An 18,124-nucleotide genomic window follows, 5' to 3' on the forward strand; every position below is an offset into this window, starting at 1 on the left:
TCGCGGCCCAGTGATCCTCGTGGCTCCGGAATGGCCGCGGCGTCCGTGGTTCGCGGATCTGGTCAATCTGGCAGTGGACGGCCCACTACGTCTCGGTCATCTTCCCAATCTTCTTCGTCAGGGTCCAGTATTTTTCGATCTGGCGGATCGTTTTTGTCTGGCGGCTTGGCTTATGAAAGGAAGCAGTTGAAGAAAAGAGGTTATTCGGACGCGGTGGTGTCTACTCTCCTTCGGGCCCGTCGGTCGTCCACTACGCTCGCCTACGCGAGGGTTTGGAAGGTTTTCCATGATTGGTGTGACACGACGGGTGCTTCGGCCAGACGTTCGTCTGTGGCGGATATCCTTATGTTCTTACAGGACGGATTGAAGAAGGGGCTAGCGTATAATTCGCTTCGAGTTCAGGTGGCGGCCTTGGGCTGCTTGCGAGGTAAGGTAGAAGGCTCTTCCCTTGCGAGTCATCCGGATGTGGCGCGGTTTTTGCGAGGAGTTAGGAACTTGCGTCCTCCCGTCCGGCTTCCCTGTCCGTCTTGGAACTTGAACTTAGTACTCCGTGGCTTGTGTGCGGCTCCGTTTGAACCTATTAAGGCGGCTTCCTTGAAGGATCTGACTCTCAAGGCTGTCTTCCTTGTGGCCATTTCCTCAGCTCGTCGGGTGTCGGAGCTTCAGGCTCTTTCTTGCAGGGAACCGTTTTTGCGCATTTCGGCGTCGGGGGTTTCTCTACGAACTGTTCCTTCCTTCCTACCTAAGGTGGTCTCCGCGTTTCATGTCAACCAAACGGTGGAATTACCTTCCTTCTCGGAAGAGGACCTGCAGTCTTCTCAAGGTAGGGACTTGAGGCGTCTGGATGTCCGGCGGATTCTTTTACGCTATTTGGAGGTTACCAATGACTTTAGGAAGTCAGATCACCTTTTCGTGTTGTGGAATGGACCCAAGAAGGGTCTTCAGGCTTCCAAAGCTACGATCGCACGCTGGTTAAAGGGTGCTATTGTGGCCACGTACGTTGGATGTGGGAAGCCTATTCCTGCTGGGCTTAAGGCTCATTCTCTACGTTCTCAAGCGACTTCCTGGGCAGAGAATCATTTGGTCTCTTGCCAAGAGATATGCAGGGCGGCCACATGGAAATCTTGGCATACTTTTGCCAGGCATTATCGCCTGGATGTTCGTGGTCCTCCTGCGGAGTCCTTTGGGAGCAGTGTGATTCGAGCGGGACTCTCAGGGTCCCACCCCAGTTAAGGCGGCTTGGGTACATCCCAGCTGTCTGGACTGATCCTGGTACGTACAGGGAAAGGAAAATTAGGTTCTTACCTTTGCTAATTTTCGTTCCCGTAGTACCATGGATCAGTCCAGACGCCCGCCCTTAGTAATTCTGGGAGTCCGCTCGTGTTCCTTTTCTGTGTTTTCTTCCCTTACAGTTTGTATTGTATTGTATTGTAATAGATACCACAGTTTCGAGGTGCAGTGTCTCCGTTCCTCGTGTTTTATTGTTCACTCTGTGGTGTCCTGTTTGTTATTTCTGGTTTTACCTGTTCTCAAGGAGGTTTCTACTTGATCTGAGCCTTTAGGTCATGCTATTGATCACAATCCTTTGCCATTCTATTGGGGGTACAGTTGAAGGTGATTCATTTCTTATTTCTGCTTTGATATCACATATACTGAGGGATCGCAGGTGGCACACCAGTATATCTAGGGGGTGCTTTCAGTTTTCTCTCTGACTCCATCTGCTGGAGGGGAGGCATAACCCAGCTGTCTGGACTGATCCATGGTACTACGGGAACGAAAATTAGCAAAGGTAAGAACCTAATTTTCCTTTTGCATCCACGGGAACCCCCCTGACCCACAATAATGGATGTAAAGCAGAATTATGACATTCCCCATACAACTCACCCTACAAAAAAGATATTCTGGTTCTGGTGTCATCTCAGTAACAGCAACTCAAACTCCTTCTACTTCCAGGCTCAATAGCCCTACTTATGAAAAGACAGCAGTTTACCACCAATGCATGTCCTCTTGAGAAAACACAACAAATAAGACTGATAAAACTCTTACATGCTAGTAAAATATTTCATCTCGGTAACAGACGCAGAACCGACCTAACATACTCCCAGGATCTGCACATAAACTAATCCGCACACATTTACACCTGTATTATGGAATACACTCAAATAGGAGCAACCCTATCTATGAAAAGGCAACACTACAAATATTAAATCAGGCCCTAAAAACCAATACACCTCTTATTAGGAAAACAGAACTAGCAAGCAGCTATAGATCCCCACACAGAAATAATTGTAAAACTATACTAATAAGCAGAATAAATGTTTCTAAACAGCTATGAACAGAATAACATCCAACAATTAAAAACTCATAAAAAACTATTAAAAAATTCTCCAAACACCAAAAAAATATTTCAAAAAAAGCAGACACATCACGTAATATTAAATAATTAAAATGGCAGTCAATCAAGAAAAATAAACTTAAAAAGCCACCTTTACTTACCCCCTCCAGCAGCTCTCCTACTCCTCTTCCATGCAGGCCGTAACACACAGCAGAAGCAGCAGTAGAGGCTAAGCTAGCGCTCGCTCTCTCTCTCTCTCTCTCTCTCTCTCTCTCTCTCTCTCTCTCTCTCTCTCTCTCTCTCTCTCTCTCTCTCACACACACTCACACACACACTCACACTCACACACACTCACACACACACTCACACTCACACTCACACTCACACACACTCACACTCACACACACTCACACACACACTCACACACACACACACTCACACACACACTCACACACACAATGCCCCCATGACCAGTTTCTGTCTCTCACACACTAATCATCTCCCAGTCTTTGACACACACACAGGCTTCCCACTCCCGTGTTCTACTTACATATACAGGCTTCTCATTCCCATAATCACTTTCTCTGTTACACACACATACATACATACACACACACACACCAGTCTCTCTCTCATTTCCATGCTCACTCTCCACTGCACAGGCTTCTCATTCCCTGAATCACATTCTTTCTCTCATATTCACACATACCAGTCTCTTTCTCTCACACACCCCGTCACCTTACCAACCAGTCTCTCGCTCTCATGCATGCACACACACACAGGCTTCCCACTCCCATGCTCTTTCTCTCACATAATCAGGCTTCTCACTCCCATGCTTTTTTTCACACACACACACCCCCCTCCCCTCTCCCAACAGCAGGCTTCTTACGTCCATGCTTTCTCACATACCCAGATTTCTCACTTCAATGCTTTTTCTCTCTCACACACACACACATCAGTCACCTCCCTGACTAATGTCTCACACTCTCACATACACATCAGTCATCTCCTTGAGCAGTCACTTTCATTGTCTCTCACATATACACACACATCAGCTCTCTGACCAGTTTCTCTCACTCACACACATGCTGTCAATCACACGCAGGCTGGCTGCTTCTCTCTCACTCACTTCCTCTTCCCCGCCCCTCCCCGAGCACAAATGTTAGCTGCAGCAGCCTCCTCCTCCAGCCCCCGCAAGCCAAGAAAGTAGAATTCCATCGACCGCGGGAGGCTCCTGCTGCTCTCTCCTTTCTCAATTACCGGCTGCTTCGATTGCCCGGGGGCGATGATGCTGCTGTCTCGCTGCTACTTTATCACGCGGCACGGGCCGGCTCTTTCTCCTTCCCGCGCACCGCGTATCACTTCCTGTTCCGGGTCACGGGGGGGGGGGGGGGGCGCGGGAAGAAGAAAAGGCCCAGCCACAAGTGCCACAGCTTCTTTTAGCGCCGCTGCCGTTCCCGCTGGGCTTGAACGTGCTGATAGCCCAGCGGCAACGGCAGCAAGGAAGAAAGAGCAGCGGGAGAGACCGGGAACATGCGACACAGCAGCCGGTGCTTGGCGACACACTAGGGTGTCGCGACACACCGGTTGAGAACCGCTGCTCTAGACTGTAAACTTGCACTGGCTTACTACAAACAGCACACAGATTCTCCCACTAGGCCATCCCAACTATTCATTTCGTTCAATCCAAATTCACAAGGACAGCCAGTAACAGAGAACCTTATCCACATGGATATCCAAATGCATCCAGTTTTGCTATACTCTAACATCACAGACGTTACCTGCAACACCAAAGGCACATCAGGTACGCGCAATGGCAACTTCAATAGCCAACCTCCCATGAAGTACCAATTATAGACATCTGAAAAGCGGCGACATGGTCCTCATTACACACTTTCACATCCTACTATTGTTTGGACAAACAAGCAGTGGATGACACATTAATGGGATGGACTATCCTTCAGAAGAACACAAGATCCACTAAAACAAAGCCTTCATAGGAATGGTCCGCCATTACCTCTAGTATTGAGCAAATCAAGCACTCTGGACATAACACAACTGCTCAATACATCAGCTGGGGACTCTCAGCAGCATGGATAATTCAGATGCTTATCTGCTTGAAAAGAGCAAGTTTGCTTACCATAAACGGTGTTTTCCTTAGATAGCAGATGAATTCGCCATGCTGTCCCGCCCACCTCCCCGGACAGTTCTAACCTAACCTGCTTGCTTTGACTGAGGAGCCTGAGGCAATCCTGGCAATATGCAGGAGGGAGTTCCTAGCGGAAAGATTTTACTAGACTTAGAGAGAGCTCTGCCACCTAGTGGCACAGAAGACGTACCCAGACAGCATGGCTAATTCATCTGCTATCTACGGAAAGCACCGTTTACGGTAAGCAAACTTGCTTTTCTTGCTGTGAGCTTTTATTATCTTACTTAATTAGATGATTCTGTTAGGCAGTAATACATCTTTATATAATGACTCAGCTGGGGGTCTTTTTGTGCGAGTAACCGAGCCAATGGGGAGCTATCTCACGAAGCTGGGTTAGCCATGGAGATGACGGAAAGGGCATGTTGCCTGAAAGGGTGGTATCGTGCTGGGGATGTAGCACCCCCTTGTTGGACATATGGCGGGGGGTCAGGTTTTGGATGTGCCACCTTGCTTGTTCATGGCAGGCGGATCAGGAGCGTGGGCCCAGTTTGAGTCAACAGTGTACTGGCCCGGGTATGGATTTTTGTTTATGCTTTTATATTAAATAGAAACTGCAGCCTGTTTATTTCATTTTCATTCTGTTCATACATATTTATTTTGGAGGTGGGGAGAGGATACGAGGTGCCCAGCTGGACTCGCATCCTGGGGGGGCTCCCAGCATCACTGGGTTTTTTCCCATCTTTTCGTCTAGTGTGCCTCAGTTTATTTTCCTTAGTTTCTCTAGTCAATTCCCAGCATTTTAAGGACTTGTTGTGGTTTTTTGGTTTTTTTTTTTTTTCTTTTAATGACTAATATCAGCAAGTCCACAATTTATCTATTTATTCTTTTAACAGAGCTGCATATAACAGACCTTATTGGTTGAATTTTGTTGTTCGGGTCATCTTCATCTTTTGATTCCACATACTGTTTTCATTTTGTCTGAGAAGATGCCAGCAGAACTTATCTCAAAAGCTTGAAGAAAAATGTCTACTTCGCCATGGCTAGATGCCATTTTTTGAAACTCTAACCAAGTATGTTATGAGTAATTTTGACCCCTGAGGCAGGTGTCTGTATCGCCAAAACATGGGCCTATGTTCGGTTAGGCTTGAATTCAGTGAACACAGTAAAGATGTCCTATAAAAGTGGTGGACATTTTTCTTCAAGTTTTTGATAAATTCTGTGCTTAATTATTTTCACATTTCCTAGCGTGTAGCAGATGGACTCAAAACAAGTGGGATATAGTGTGCTCGTGCTAGCAGTTGGAGACGGATCTGACGTCAGCACGGGTACATATACCCCCACAGGAAGTGTAGCAATTCAGTAATTTCCATCTCCAAAGCAGTTTGGAGCTCCCTCACGCTCGCTGAGCGTGTTTCCAAATTCTACACAACTAAATTCATAGAAGAAACCTACCTGAAGACGAGCCCCGCACTCCTGCGGTGATACCAGTCTGTCCCTCCCCCAGTTGAGTTTCCCGAGGCGATTTCCGTGGTCCCTCGGAGGTAAGTGCCTCGGTCCGGTGGCTGGCTCGCGGCAGGGACCTAGCCCCCGAGTGAGAAGGGCTCGGGCGCAGCATAGAGGCAGCCTCGGTCCCGGCGTGGACTTGGCCACCGAGCGAGACGAGTTCGGGTGCGGCCCAGAGGCAGCGGGTGCACTTCCTCGAGCGTGGCGGTGACGGTACTTACCCTCTTCCCCCGCAGCCGGAGACCGCCCGGGTCGCAACCGGGAAGCGCCGAAGACAAGGTAAGGCATATACATCTTTACTTGGTCTCCGAGGAAGTGAGGCTTTGTAGAGTCTGCCTAGGTGGCAATCCGCCACTGAGGTCGCCATTTTTCTGCCTGGTTGGTTAGCCGCACGTTGTTAGCCGCACGGTGATAAGCGTCCGTTCCTAGACACACATGGAGCGTAAGAGAGCCCAGGCATCAGCGGAGCTGGCCCCTCCAACATCAGGCATGAGCCTCTGCTCGGCATGCAACGTCAGAGCCACACAGAGCGAGGAAGCAGACTCCCTATGTGCCCAATGTGAAGAGGCCCTGGGAGTTCCAGGCCAGGACGGGTCACAGCCCAGCGTACTTGCCAGTTCCTCAGGGAACATCCCAGACCTAGCCGGCAGTAGTGAGCAGCCGGGGACCCCGAGGGACCTGGTACCCCTCAGACCAGATCCTGCTTCGCTCTCCTGGGTGGAATTATTCAAGGGGATTCATGCCTTTGTCTCAATGCAGGCTGCTCCCCGAGCGGGTCCATACATACCGGATGACCCGGCCCCTGGACCCTCAAGGCCCAGGCACGGCCACGTGCCACCCGGGACCCCCACTTATGGGGATTCAGATTGCCCTGAGGAAGTTGACGAGTCCCCCGAGGAGGGAGAACTTCCCTCGGGGGTTGAACCATATCGGACCATGAGGCGCTTCTTCTTGAGAGGGGATCTCCCAGGCCTGATCTCTCAATGCCTGTCTGAACTGGCTCTTCCGGGCCATGATGCCCCGGAGGAACCGGGAATGAACCCCCTGTTGGAGGGCCTGCGCCAAACGTCTCACCATTTTCCCCTCCTACAAGTAGCTCAGCAGTTAATCGATCTGGAATGGAATACGCCGGAGGCCTCATTCAAAGGGGGTCGGGCCTTGGCTGGCATGTATCCCTTAGACCCGGCAACCAAGGAGAAGCTGGCGTGCCCCCAGGTAGACGCCATGGTTAGCGCAATTGTGAAGCGCACCACCATTCCGGTGGAGGGGGGGGATGGCCCTCAAGGATACACATGACCGGCGCATGGACACCATTCTGAAACGAGCCTTTGAGGTGGCAGCAATGTCCCTACGGATTGCGACCTGCTGCACCGTGGTGACACGTTCCTGTTTATCACAGCCTAGGAGCAACACCCCAGGAGAAGAAATGGAATCAGCTCTCTCATTCCTCACTGATGCAGCCTCCGACCTAGTCCGTTCGGCAGCCAAGGGAGTGTCATCCTCAGTGGCGGCCAGGAGACAGCTCTGACTACGTAATTGGTCGGCCGACTCCTCCTCCAAGACGCGCCTCACGAGAATGCCCTTTGAGGGATCCCTCCTGTTCGGCAGTGACCTTGAGAAACTGGCCAATAAATGGGGCGCCTCTCCATTACCCCGTCTACCAGAAGACCGGTCAAGGAGGAACCAGCGTCCCTTCCCCGGACCATCCAGAGGTAGAAACTCTCAGCGCTTCAACCCTTACAGGACTCGCTACCAAGCACCTCGTTCGCAGGCCAGGAACCAGTCCTTTCAGCCTAAGCACAACAAGAGGGGAACCGGCTCGGGTTCGGGTCCCGGCCGTACCCCACAATGACAATCAGCCGACCCATCCGGGGGTCGCGGCCATAGGGGGCAGGCTGTCCCTCTTCTACCGCAGGTGGGTCGAGATTACCTTGGATCAGTGGGTCCTCGCCATCATCCGAGAGGGGTATTACCTGGATTTTCTTCGGCTTCCGCCGGACAGGTTGTGGAATCTCCTTGTTCGCCCATCAAGAGGACGGCCCTAGACGTCACTTTGTGAAGGCTCCTGTCCCTAAAGGCCATAATCCCAGTGCCTACAAGGGAGATGAATTCTGGGCATTATTCCATTTATTTCATCGTGCCCAAGAAGGAGGGCACTTTCCGGCCCGTCCTGGACCTCAAGTCAGAAAACCGATACCTACGGGTCCCCAGCTTTCGCATGGAAACTCTGAGGTCTGTCAAAAATTCAGTACAGCCAGGGGAGTTTCTCACATCCCTAGATCTGTTGGAAGCCTACCTGCATATCCCAATCCATCAGGATCATCAGCGCTATTTACGCTTCAAGGTCCTGGACCAGCACTTCCAGTTCCGAGCTTTACCCTTCGGGTTAGCCACCGCGCCGCGGACCTTTACCAAGGTCATAATAGTAGTGGCAGCGTCCCTCAGGAAGGAGGGAATCCTCGTCCATCCCTACCTGGACGATTGGCTGATCCGGGCGAAGTCACTAGAGGAGAGCCGCCAGGCAGCCAACAGAGTTATAGCTCTTCTGGAAAGCCTAGGATGGGTTGTAAACTTGAACAAGAGTTCCCTACAGCCTTCTCAGTCACTGGAATACCTAGGAGTCCGATTCGACACCCAGGAAGACAAGGTCAGCCTGACCTCCAAGAGAAGATCAAAGCCCCGGAATCATCTGCAAGCCCTGCTGAGCGCCACCCGGCCCACAGCTTGGGATTACTTACAGGTCCTCGGCCTTATGGCATCCACTCTGGAGGTCATACCATGGGCGCGGGCTCATATGAGACCATTACAACGTGCCCTCCTCTCTCGATGGAGCCCACGATCACAGAACTACACCGTACACCTACCTCTACCAGCTAGAGTGCGGAATCAGATACGGTGGTGGTTGCAACCCGGCCACATGAGCCGGGGGTCAAGAATGTCCTCCCCAACCTGGACCCTGCTCACTACAGATGCCAGCCTGAACAGATGGGGGAACGTATTGCGAAGAACTCACCGCCCAAGGGCGGTGGAACAGAGAAGAGTCGGGGTGGAACATCAACCGACTAGAGGCACGGGCAGTCAGGCTAGCGTGCCTGCGATTTGCCCACAGACTTCGCAACAGAGCGGTCAGAGTGATGTCAGACAACGCCACCACGGTGGCATACATCAACCGACAGGGCGGAACCAGAAGCCAACAGGTATCCCTAGAAATAGCCCCCCTGATGACTTGGGCGGAAGCAAATCTCCAGGACATCTCAGCCGTCCACATCGCCGGGAAGGACAACACCACGGCAGACTTCCTCAGCAGAGAAAGCCTACATCCAGGGGAATGGCAGCTGTCACCCACAGCTTTCCAGATGATTGTGGATCGGTGGGGGACGCCGGGCATGAACATACTAGCGGACAGGTCCAACGCCCAAGTACCCAGATATTTCAGCCGCAGGCGGGATCCTCTATCCCAGGGGATCGATGCTCTGGTACAGCCATGGCCTCAGGGGATCCTGCTATATGCCTTTCCTCCATGGCCCCTGTTGGGCGCCATTATACACAAGATTCAGTGGCAGAGAGGCCTAGTTCTTCTAGTGGCACTGGACTGGCCAAGAAGACCCTGGTACGCAGACATGAGAAGACTACTGGCAGGGAATCCACTACCCCTGCCTCCACACAGGGACCTGCTGCGGCAAGGTCCCATCCTCCACGAGGATCCAGCTCAATTCTCTCTTATGGTCTGGCCCTTGAGAGGGCTAGATTGAAGAAACGAGGATACTCTGGGCCGGTAATAGATACCCTCCTCCGAGCACGCAAGTTCTCCACATCACTAACATATATAAGGATCTGGAGAGTATTTGAAGCCTGGTGCGAAACTCACGGCACCAATCCACATGCCGCTAAGATCCCTAGCATTTTGAATTTCCTGCAAGATGGACTTCAGAAGGGTCTGTCCCTCAGTTCCATCAAAGTTCAAGTGGCAGCGCTATCCTTCTCCAGATTCTACCGTCTGGAGGTTCAGGCCAGGGAGGACACTGCATTTGCGAGGGCAATCCTAAACGGACCTCGGGCAGCCTCCCGCCCAGTCCGGGAGTAGCTTTTGTACATCCCACTTGTTTTGAGTCCATCTGCTACACGCTAGGAAATGTTGAGATTACTTACCTGATAATCTCCTTTTCCTTAGTGTATGCAGATGGACTCAGCATCCCGCCCGGCTGCCGGTATACATGGGGATTCGCCGACTCTCGGTAAGCCATGTTTGCTTATATAGGGCTTCCACCCTGCCGGGTGTCGACGCCTTCCGGATAAGAACACTGGTGGTCTCCAGCTACCATCAATTGGTCAGGGTAATCCTGTTCATTTAAACGATCGGTCAGTCACACATATATCCATAAAAGCTTTTGCAAGGAAGATTACTGAATTGCTACACTTCCAGTGGGGGGTATATGTACCCGTGCTGACGTCAGATCCGTCTCCAACTGCTAGCACGAGCACACTATTTCTCACAGGACAAGCAGGATGGTAGTCCTCACAAATGGGTGACGTCGAGGATGGAGCCCTGTACGGAAAACTTTTCTGTCAAAGTTTCAACAAGCTTTGACTGACACTGGCACACTGGGTGCACTGAGCATGCCCAGCCTGCAATTATCCCTGTGAGCCACAGGTGTCTCCCTCAGTCTTCTTTTTTCCGCTCTGCAGTCAGCATAGCGGTTGGAGCTCTGTGAGGATTTTTTAACTAATTACCTCATGGAAACACTTAACTTTTCACTTCAAAAAACACTTTTCCCTGCACAGGTCTCCCTCCGCGTACGTTTTTACGACGCTCGGTGAGTACTAATTCTTATTTTTCGGTCGGTTCCTGTCACTATCTTAAGGCTGTTAACTGACTGAAGCCTTCCCTTCCCCCATTTTTCAGTTAGCTTTAAACAGCTTGCAAGTATCTCTGTGACACTCTGCTTGCTTATGCTAGTGGGGTAGGGATTTTTTCCTTAACTTTAGGACCTCTGTAGCTTCAAGTCCTTCGTTCCCTGGTACCCTCACGCAGTCGATACCCTATCGCTACACCGGGACCCTCCTAAACTGCCCTGGGCTTTTATATGTCATCAGCGCCCCTCCCCCCACGGTGCCCTGATGCCTTTATCCATGTTTTTTGCTTTTCAGTGCTACCAGGCTTTTTCCTCCTACGCACTGTTTTTTTCCTTGGGCTTCCTCGGTGCCGTCCCTACCCGGATGCATGCCATTGACGCACACGCTGTTAGTCACTGCCATGCATACTCGGGTCGCCGCCACCGCTGCCCGAGACACTTTTTAACGATCCCAGGGTCACTTCATCGATGCCACCCCCCCTTTTGGGGATGCCATCGATGCCCCATCCTCCCCACCGATGTCCAGCCCTTTTCCATCGGTGGGCATCGGTGCCACATCGATTCGTCGGTGGGCATCGATGCCGGATGGTCCCCATCGGTGGACATCGGTGCCGGATGGTCCCCATCGGTGGACATCGGTGCCGGATGGCTTGTCCGTCGATGGCATTGGTGCCGGATGGCCGTCCGTCGATGGCATCGGTGCCAGGTCCTTTTGCATCGATGGACACCGATGCCCAGGTGTTTCATCCATGGGCATCTATGTTAGAATGCATCCATCGAGGGCAGTCGATGCCAGGCTGCTCCCATCGGTGAAATTCGATGCCCAGGTGGGTCCCATCGGTGGGTATCCATGCCGGCTCGATTCCGTGGATGGGCGTTGATGCCGATGCCAGCCATAATGCCCATGCCGATTCCAGGACTGGCGTTGATGCCGGAATGGAATTCATCGACTGGGAGATCCATGCCATCGATTCCATACGTGTCCATATCGATGCCACCGACACACGTGTCTGGGGCACCGATGCCATGTACACTTGGAAATCTGAGTCTGTCCAAATCGATACCGTCAACGTCTGTGGCCCTATAGTTGATGCCCGTGGCCATGCCACAAACGGCATAAATGCCCGCCTCCATGCATCGATGCCCTCGACACCTCCGTTTTCCTTCGGTGTCCTTGACGCCCTATTGATTCGACTTCGACTCAGTCGATGCCGGTATCTTTTTCAATAACGGCAATGTTTTTCGATTATTCGATTCCACATCATTTCAAAGATACCTATGCCACTGCTGTCAGTGCCCGTCACTGTCATCATTCTCCTGGCCAGTCATCGACGATTTTTCATACCCATTTTGATGATATCCTCGAAGCCCCTTAGGTTGCCTTCAATATCGTCAATACCGACATAGCACCGCCACATAATACCCTCGCCTCCTCACATTGCTCCACGCTTTGGGTTCTTTTTTAAGCCCCGTATTAGCTTAAGACACTCCATTGTGTCAGGAGCAGAGCAGGCGTGCTGACAGTTCGTCATCGATCGCCTTCCAGGACGACGAGGGCTTCCATCTCGGCGCTGGGGAAAGACCGGGCCGAGCACCGTGGCACCCATCATTGCCGACATCGTGATCGTCCGCCGCTGACGCCATCCAGCACATCGGTGCCATCCTTCTCCAGGCTGGACAACGCTCGGGCAGAGCGACATCACCACTGCCATCAGCACTGTTCCTACAGTTTTGGCAGTCCTTGGTGATCCAGAACTTCCGGATCCAGGTCAGACAGCTTCTGCATTGGCGTCACGACACATCGAGCCGCTATGACGAGGGAAGGGAACATGAGTTCCGTTAGGGCTCCTCTGTTCCTGGCGTGCCCCACCGTCAAGTGGTGTGGGACTATGGCCATCTGTTACACTTAGCAGTCTAAACGCCACTCACGCCTGGCCTGTCTCCTCTGTACCTGTGCCACCATACCGGGTTTCAGAGCGAGATGGACGTTTACGTCCCCGGCCTTACCCTCGAGGACTCCGGAGACCGTCGGAGTCAACAATCTTCACCGGCTCGTCTTGCGGCGATCCACGTCGGATGGTAAGTACCCCGCTTCGGCGGCATTCCCATAGAGTTGTGTTCTCCCATTCGGACCGTGGTTCGAAAAGTTCTGGGTCATGTGCCTTTTAGAACTGTATTAGTGTCACATATCGCTATGTTAGCTATGTTAGCCACAATATCAGGAGAACCCCTCTATCTTCTTGGGATTGCAGCAGGGCTTCTTCTCTTGTCAGTAACAAGTCCCTGTGCCGACCAATGCTCTGACTCTTGGTTCCCTCCCAACCAAGGTCCAGCTGCATTGGCTGATCTGCTAAACATGAGATTCAGCAACCATTGCCCCATGTACAAGTCCACCTTGAGGCCTGGCCACAGGTCTCAGTGTCTCCTTGTACAGCATACAGAAATGCGGGTACCACTTACCGCTCACACACCTGCAGGAGCCTACATGATATTCCTCCATTGGGACACCTCCTGGTCTCCCATCTGGTCAGATATCAGAGCGGCCACCCCACCTTGTACCAAAGTCCCGGTACACTCCCCCAGGCGCTACGAAGTGCAGAGGGGAGAAGGGAGGGGGGGTTGGGGAGTTTTAATTGCACTATTCTTTCTTTTAACAGAAAATAGTTACTCTCCGCACATCCTGGACCTAAGAAAATCCAACTTTCTTTAGACGTCACAGGTACAATGGTATCTTTGGTTACCATCACTCCATACTGCAGTAAGTACATTATTTTAATGTTTCTATGTGCTTTATGGTGAGTCAACATTACAACCCCAAGCTCTGCCGCTGGCACCAGCTTCGGTAAGTGAACTGTCTCTTGCATCACTGTTGGTGAATGCTGTTTTCTCTGCGGAGTGTAACATCATTCACTTTCCTTGCATAGACTACTGCTAACCACTTTCAGTACATGCAAGGAGCTCTCACTTTTTTCAGGACTCACTATACATTTACTAACTGGGATTACTGTCACTGCCATAAATCCCTTCTGTAACACTTCTGGACACCACAGTCTTAAGACCCTCTTGTCCAGCATGCGCACAGACATTCTGATACATTGTTATATGTCCCTGCGCATATTTTCCATAACCTCAGCCTTTCAACTTTTCATGGTTGGGCTATGGGGTTTCTTCCCACTATGCATTTTTCTCATAATTCAAAACTGCTATGGGTTATATTCAGTGACATTCTATACTCAATGGACCTAAGTGGTTTCATTGCTTTCGTCCCTGATTCTTATCCCAGTTCGAACTAGGACCTAGTCTCCTTCGACTCATGCTCGCAATTCCTTAGGGTTATAAAGTTTCTCCTGAAAGCTGTCAACCCATTATGCATCTATTGCACTCCAGCATAGTTTCTCATAAACTTCCTGGACGTTGCACCCATGAGTTATGCCCTTATGCCTTCCAATACTGCTTTTGCAACAATTCTTTGTGCATACAGACAGACAGCATAGGGACAATGTGCTTTCCAACTCATAAGCACGCATTACCTCTTAGCTGCTCTGCTAGACAGCTGCGCAGCTCTACCCTTGGCCCTTGTTCACTTCATGCGTCCTTGGGCCACATATCTAAGAGATTTAATGAACGCTCTATCAGACCTTCTCCACGTAGGTTCTATCCTCTCGAATGGTCTCAATTACATGTGTACAGGGCAAATCTTTTAACGCTGAGTTTAACTAAACTTTCCTCGGCGTCTGCATCATTCCATACGATGCACAGGTTCTGCTCCCTGCACATGTTTCCTATGCGTTCCCTTAGATGCCTTTTCTTCCATCAAAGGCCTCTTCAATATATCTCTTCTGCTGCCTCTCGTAGCCAGCATTCTTCTAATGTTGAACTGGGATGGGGTTCAGTATTCTTTTCCCCACTCCCTGACTGAGATCAGTATGCTTTCCCATACTTCTCAATCCATCATATCAGTAACCTTTTATTCTCTCACCAGTCAGTCCCAAATCATAGACTTACTGATGTTCTTAGGTTCTGGTAGCGTCACAAAACCTTCTAAACATAAATCTTGCCGTTTAATATGGCAGGCTTTACCTCCTGACGCTTAAAAAAAGAGGTATTACCCCTTTTACTTTTCCACCATTTTTTCTTACTCCCTCGGATTCTGTTCTCCAGACATCCTCCACATAGATACACCTTTCTCTTAGGAGGTGTATCGTTTTGGGAGTTGGATTCCCGTTTTCGGTAATCCTCTCTGAGTCGGCTTACCATGGATTATCCACTGATCAAGCCGCCTCTATTTCTCTAATCACGGAATGAACATATATATTCTCCTTATAAGTCTCATACATTCTACGTTTGAGCCTTTCCATTCCTCTCTTCCACAGTTTGGCAAGGGACTTCTTTCCCTCTTAATGTCATTCCTGCCAGCAGGGTCCGTGAGTTATGCACTCTTTCCATACTCACCTGACTCCGTTCCTCTGCCACTGAGTAGTTCTACGCATTCAACTTTCTATCCTTTTCAGGTAGATGTTGTATCTCCTTTCCTCAGGAAATACTCTATTAATTTTTCCTAACCTCTCTCTCTCGCCCTAGGGAGAGACTGGGTTTTCCACATTCCTGGACAGTAATGCTGCGCTTACATTCTATCTACATTGCACTGCATTCCATGTGAATTCCACTTGACTCTTTCCTTCATGCAAGGGTCAAGCTGCTACTTCCAGTGGCCACACAGACCTAATCCTTCTGATTAAGTGGTCTATATTTCCTTTCCTACCAACAAGCAGACATTTCACTACAACACTGTGGGTATCCACATACTGTTGTGTCCGTCTTAGCCTTAACAGCTTCCCTTTGGTTACTGCTGCTTGTACTTTTTTATCAGGCTGCAGCCTGGAGTCCTCTCCATACCTTTGCAGCCTATTATTGCTTACATTGACTAGCCGGCATGCTCCATGTTTGGCCAGTCCGACTACTCTTACCTTTTTCAATTCACTACCCAACATCCTTCCACGAACCCATTATGGTGTTGCGGATGCCCTCCGTTCCCATTTCCACCTCAGTCGTTACGCCTTTGCGCATCTGCGGTGTATCTGGTGCATTCCCGGGCATCCTCAGCTCGGTACTCACCCATTTGTGAGGACTACCATCCTGCTTGTCCTGTGAGAAAGCAAATGTTGCTTACCTGATGTAACAGGTGTTCTCACAGGACAGCAGGATGTTAGTCCTCACGAAACCCGCCCGCCACCCCGCGGAGTTGGGTCTGTATACTTTTATTTTAGTTTCGCTTGCGCTTTTTAGCTATAAGACGAGACTGAGGGAGACACCTGTGGCTCACAGGGATAATTGCAGGCTGGGCATGCTCAGTGCACCCAGTGTGCCAGTGTCAGTCAAAGCTTGTTGAAACTTTGACAGAAAAGTTTTCCGTACAGGGCTCCATCCTCGATGTCACCCATTTGTGAGGACTAACATCCTGCTGTCCTGTGAGAACACCTGTTACATCAGGTAAGCAACATTTGCTATCCCACTTGTTTTGAGTCCATCTGCATACACTAAGGAAAAGGAGATTATCAGGTAAGTAATCTCAACATTTTTGGGTTACATTAGAAGTTGCTAGATTTTTGAACCAGCAAATAAATAAATGAGCTTAAGGTGCCTTTTTCTACCAATGCTTGTAGCTCATTGTGTGACAAGAGCTGGTACATTGGACTGTGAGTGCCCCATGAAATTAGTCTGATCCTGTGAGGAACTATATGCTGGGATTTGCATTTTTGTTTTTAATCCATCAATTTCCTCCTCCTCCTTTGTACTTCCAACTCAGTCAAAATCAGACTGGGAACTGGACCAAAAGCCTTCATTTACAACTATCTAAGAATGTTCCCACATTTTATATCCCCTCCCAATTTAAATTTTTAGTTTAGTCTTTGCAGTGACAGTTCTGAGCCATAATCCGTGCTATAATTTCTAGTAGAGAAGTATATACAGTACATATTAACTGGTTACTAAATGGGAAATAAATATTTGCATGGAAATTCAAACATTATGTATTAATATAAAGCCCTGATGGTTAAGCATTGCAAACAGTGTTAATGGAGATGTAACCATTTAGGATCTTAAATTATGTATTTTCCTTTTTTCAGTTGATGCTGATGAGATTAAAAGGCTAGGAAAACGTTTTAAGAAACTTGACTTGGACAACTCTGGCTCTTTGAGTGTGGAGGAGTTTATGTCTTTGCCCGAATTACAACAAAACCCATTAGTACAGCGAGTAATAGACATATTTGACACGGATGGAAATGGAGAAGTAGACTTTAAAGGTAAGATGTTTTAGCTTTGTTTTTCTTTGACTTGTGCTATCTTGAAGGATGCCTATCCTACATATAAAACAATTTATGTACACAGTGGACTACATTATGACTATATTGATAACTATTATAATGGCTATTATGTTTTTGCTAATCAATGTAAGTGGAAGCCCAAATCACATATGTAATGCACCCATGCATAATGATTTGGTGGTAAGTTCATGTCCACAAATTTCCGAAGCTATTCAAAATAAATTGTATTAACTTAGAGGAGACATCTCAGATCATGGTGTTCACGGTCCTCCGACACGGACCATGTTTCGATTAACTGTCTCAGGAGGGATCAGATCTTAGTTCATATGTTGTCAAAAAATCAGGCTTCTAACCAGACATCAATCAACTAAAGAGGAAAGCGCTCAGAGGTTTTAGGAAATTGTACTGAATGTCTCAAAGAAGCTTAAAGAGTGGAATGCCACGAACAGCTGTTCACAGCATTCTTTGAGACATTCTGTACATTTCTTAGCATTCAAACAGGTGGATTCAGAACCAGTGGGTTATGCACCTCTACCAGCAGATAGAGCCAGAGCAAAGCATACCCCTGCACTGACATCAGCCAGCCAGTATTCTCTGTCTCAAGCAGATGGTGGATTTGCATCTTCCTACTGGGCATTGCGTTGAAGTTTAATAGAAGGAGAAAGAAGGATAGAAGTTTATTGCCCCGCTCTCCTGTGGTGATAGCTTATGGTCCCTCCCTCAGTCAAGATTTCCTGAGGTGATTTCGGTGGATTCTGTCTCAGATGTGTGCCTTGGTCCAGTAGCTGGCTTAGCTGTAAAAAAAAAAAAAACAAAACAAAACACAGCTGAAAGGCAAGCGGGTGCTTGAAGCCGAGCAAAGCAGTGATGGTACATGCCCTCTCCCCCCACAACTGGAGATTGGACTCAGTTCTCGGCCAGGACAGGCTGAGCTCAAGTAAAGAGTTAAAAAAAAAAAAAA

The 18,124-nt window shown here is 49.4% G+C and overlaps 1 protein-coding gene across 3 annotated transcripts in view; it reads left to right on the plus strand.

Annotated features, from left to right (window-relative positions):
• The window catches only part of PPP3R1 (protein phosphatase 3 regulatory subunit B, alpha), a 172,768-nt gene that overhangs the window by 85,473 nt on the left and 69,171 nt on the right, over positions 1–18,124 (plus strand). For all 3 annotated transcript variants that reach the window (XM_029593589.1, XM_029593590.1, XM_029593588.1), the window contains exon 3: positions 16,966–17,142. In XM_029593589.1, the coding sequence (XP_029449449.1) occupies positions 16,966–17,142 (177 nt within the window). The remainder of the gene's footprint in view (positions 1–16,965; positions 17,143–18,124) is intronic.

The sequence above is a fragment of the Rhinatrema bivittatum genome, chromosome 3, assembly GCF_901001135.1.
Source record: "Rhinatrema bivittatum chromosome 3, aRhiBiv1.1, whole genome shotgun sequence".
Taxonomy (NCBI): domain Eukaryota; kingdom Metazoa; phylum Chordata; class Amphibia; order Gymnophiona; family Rhinatrematidae; genus Rhinatrema; species Rhinatrema bivittatum.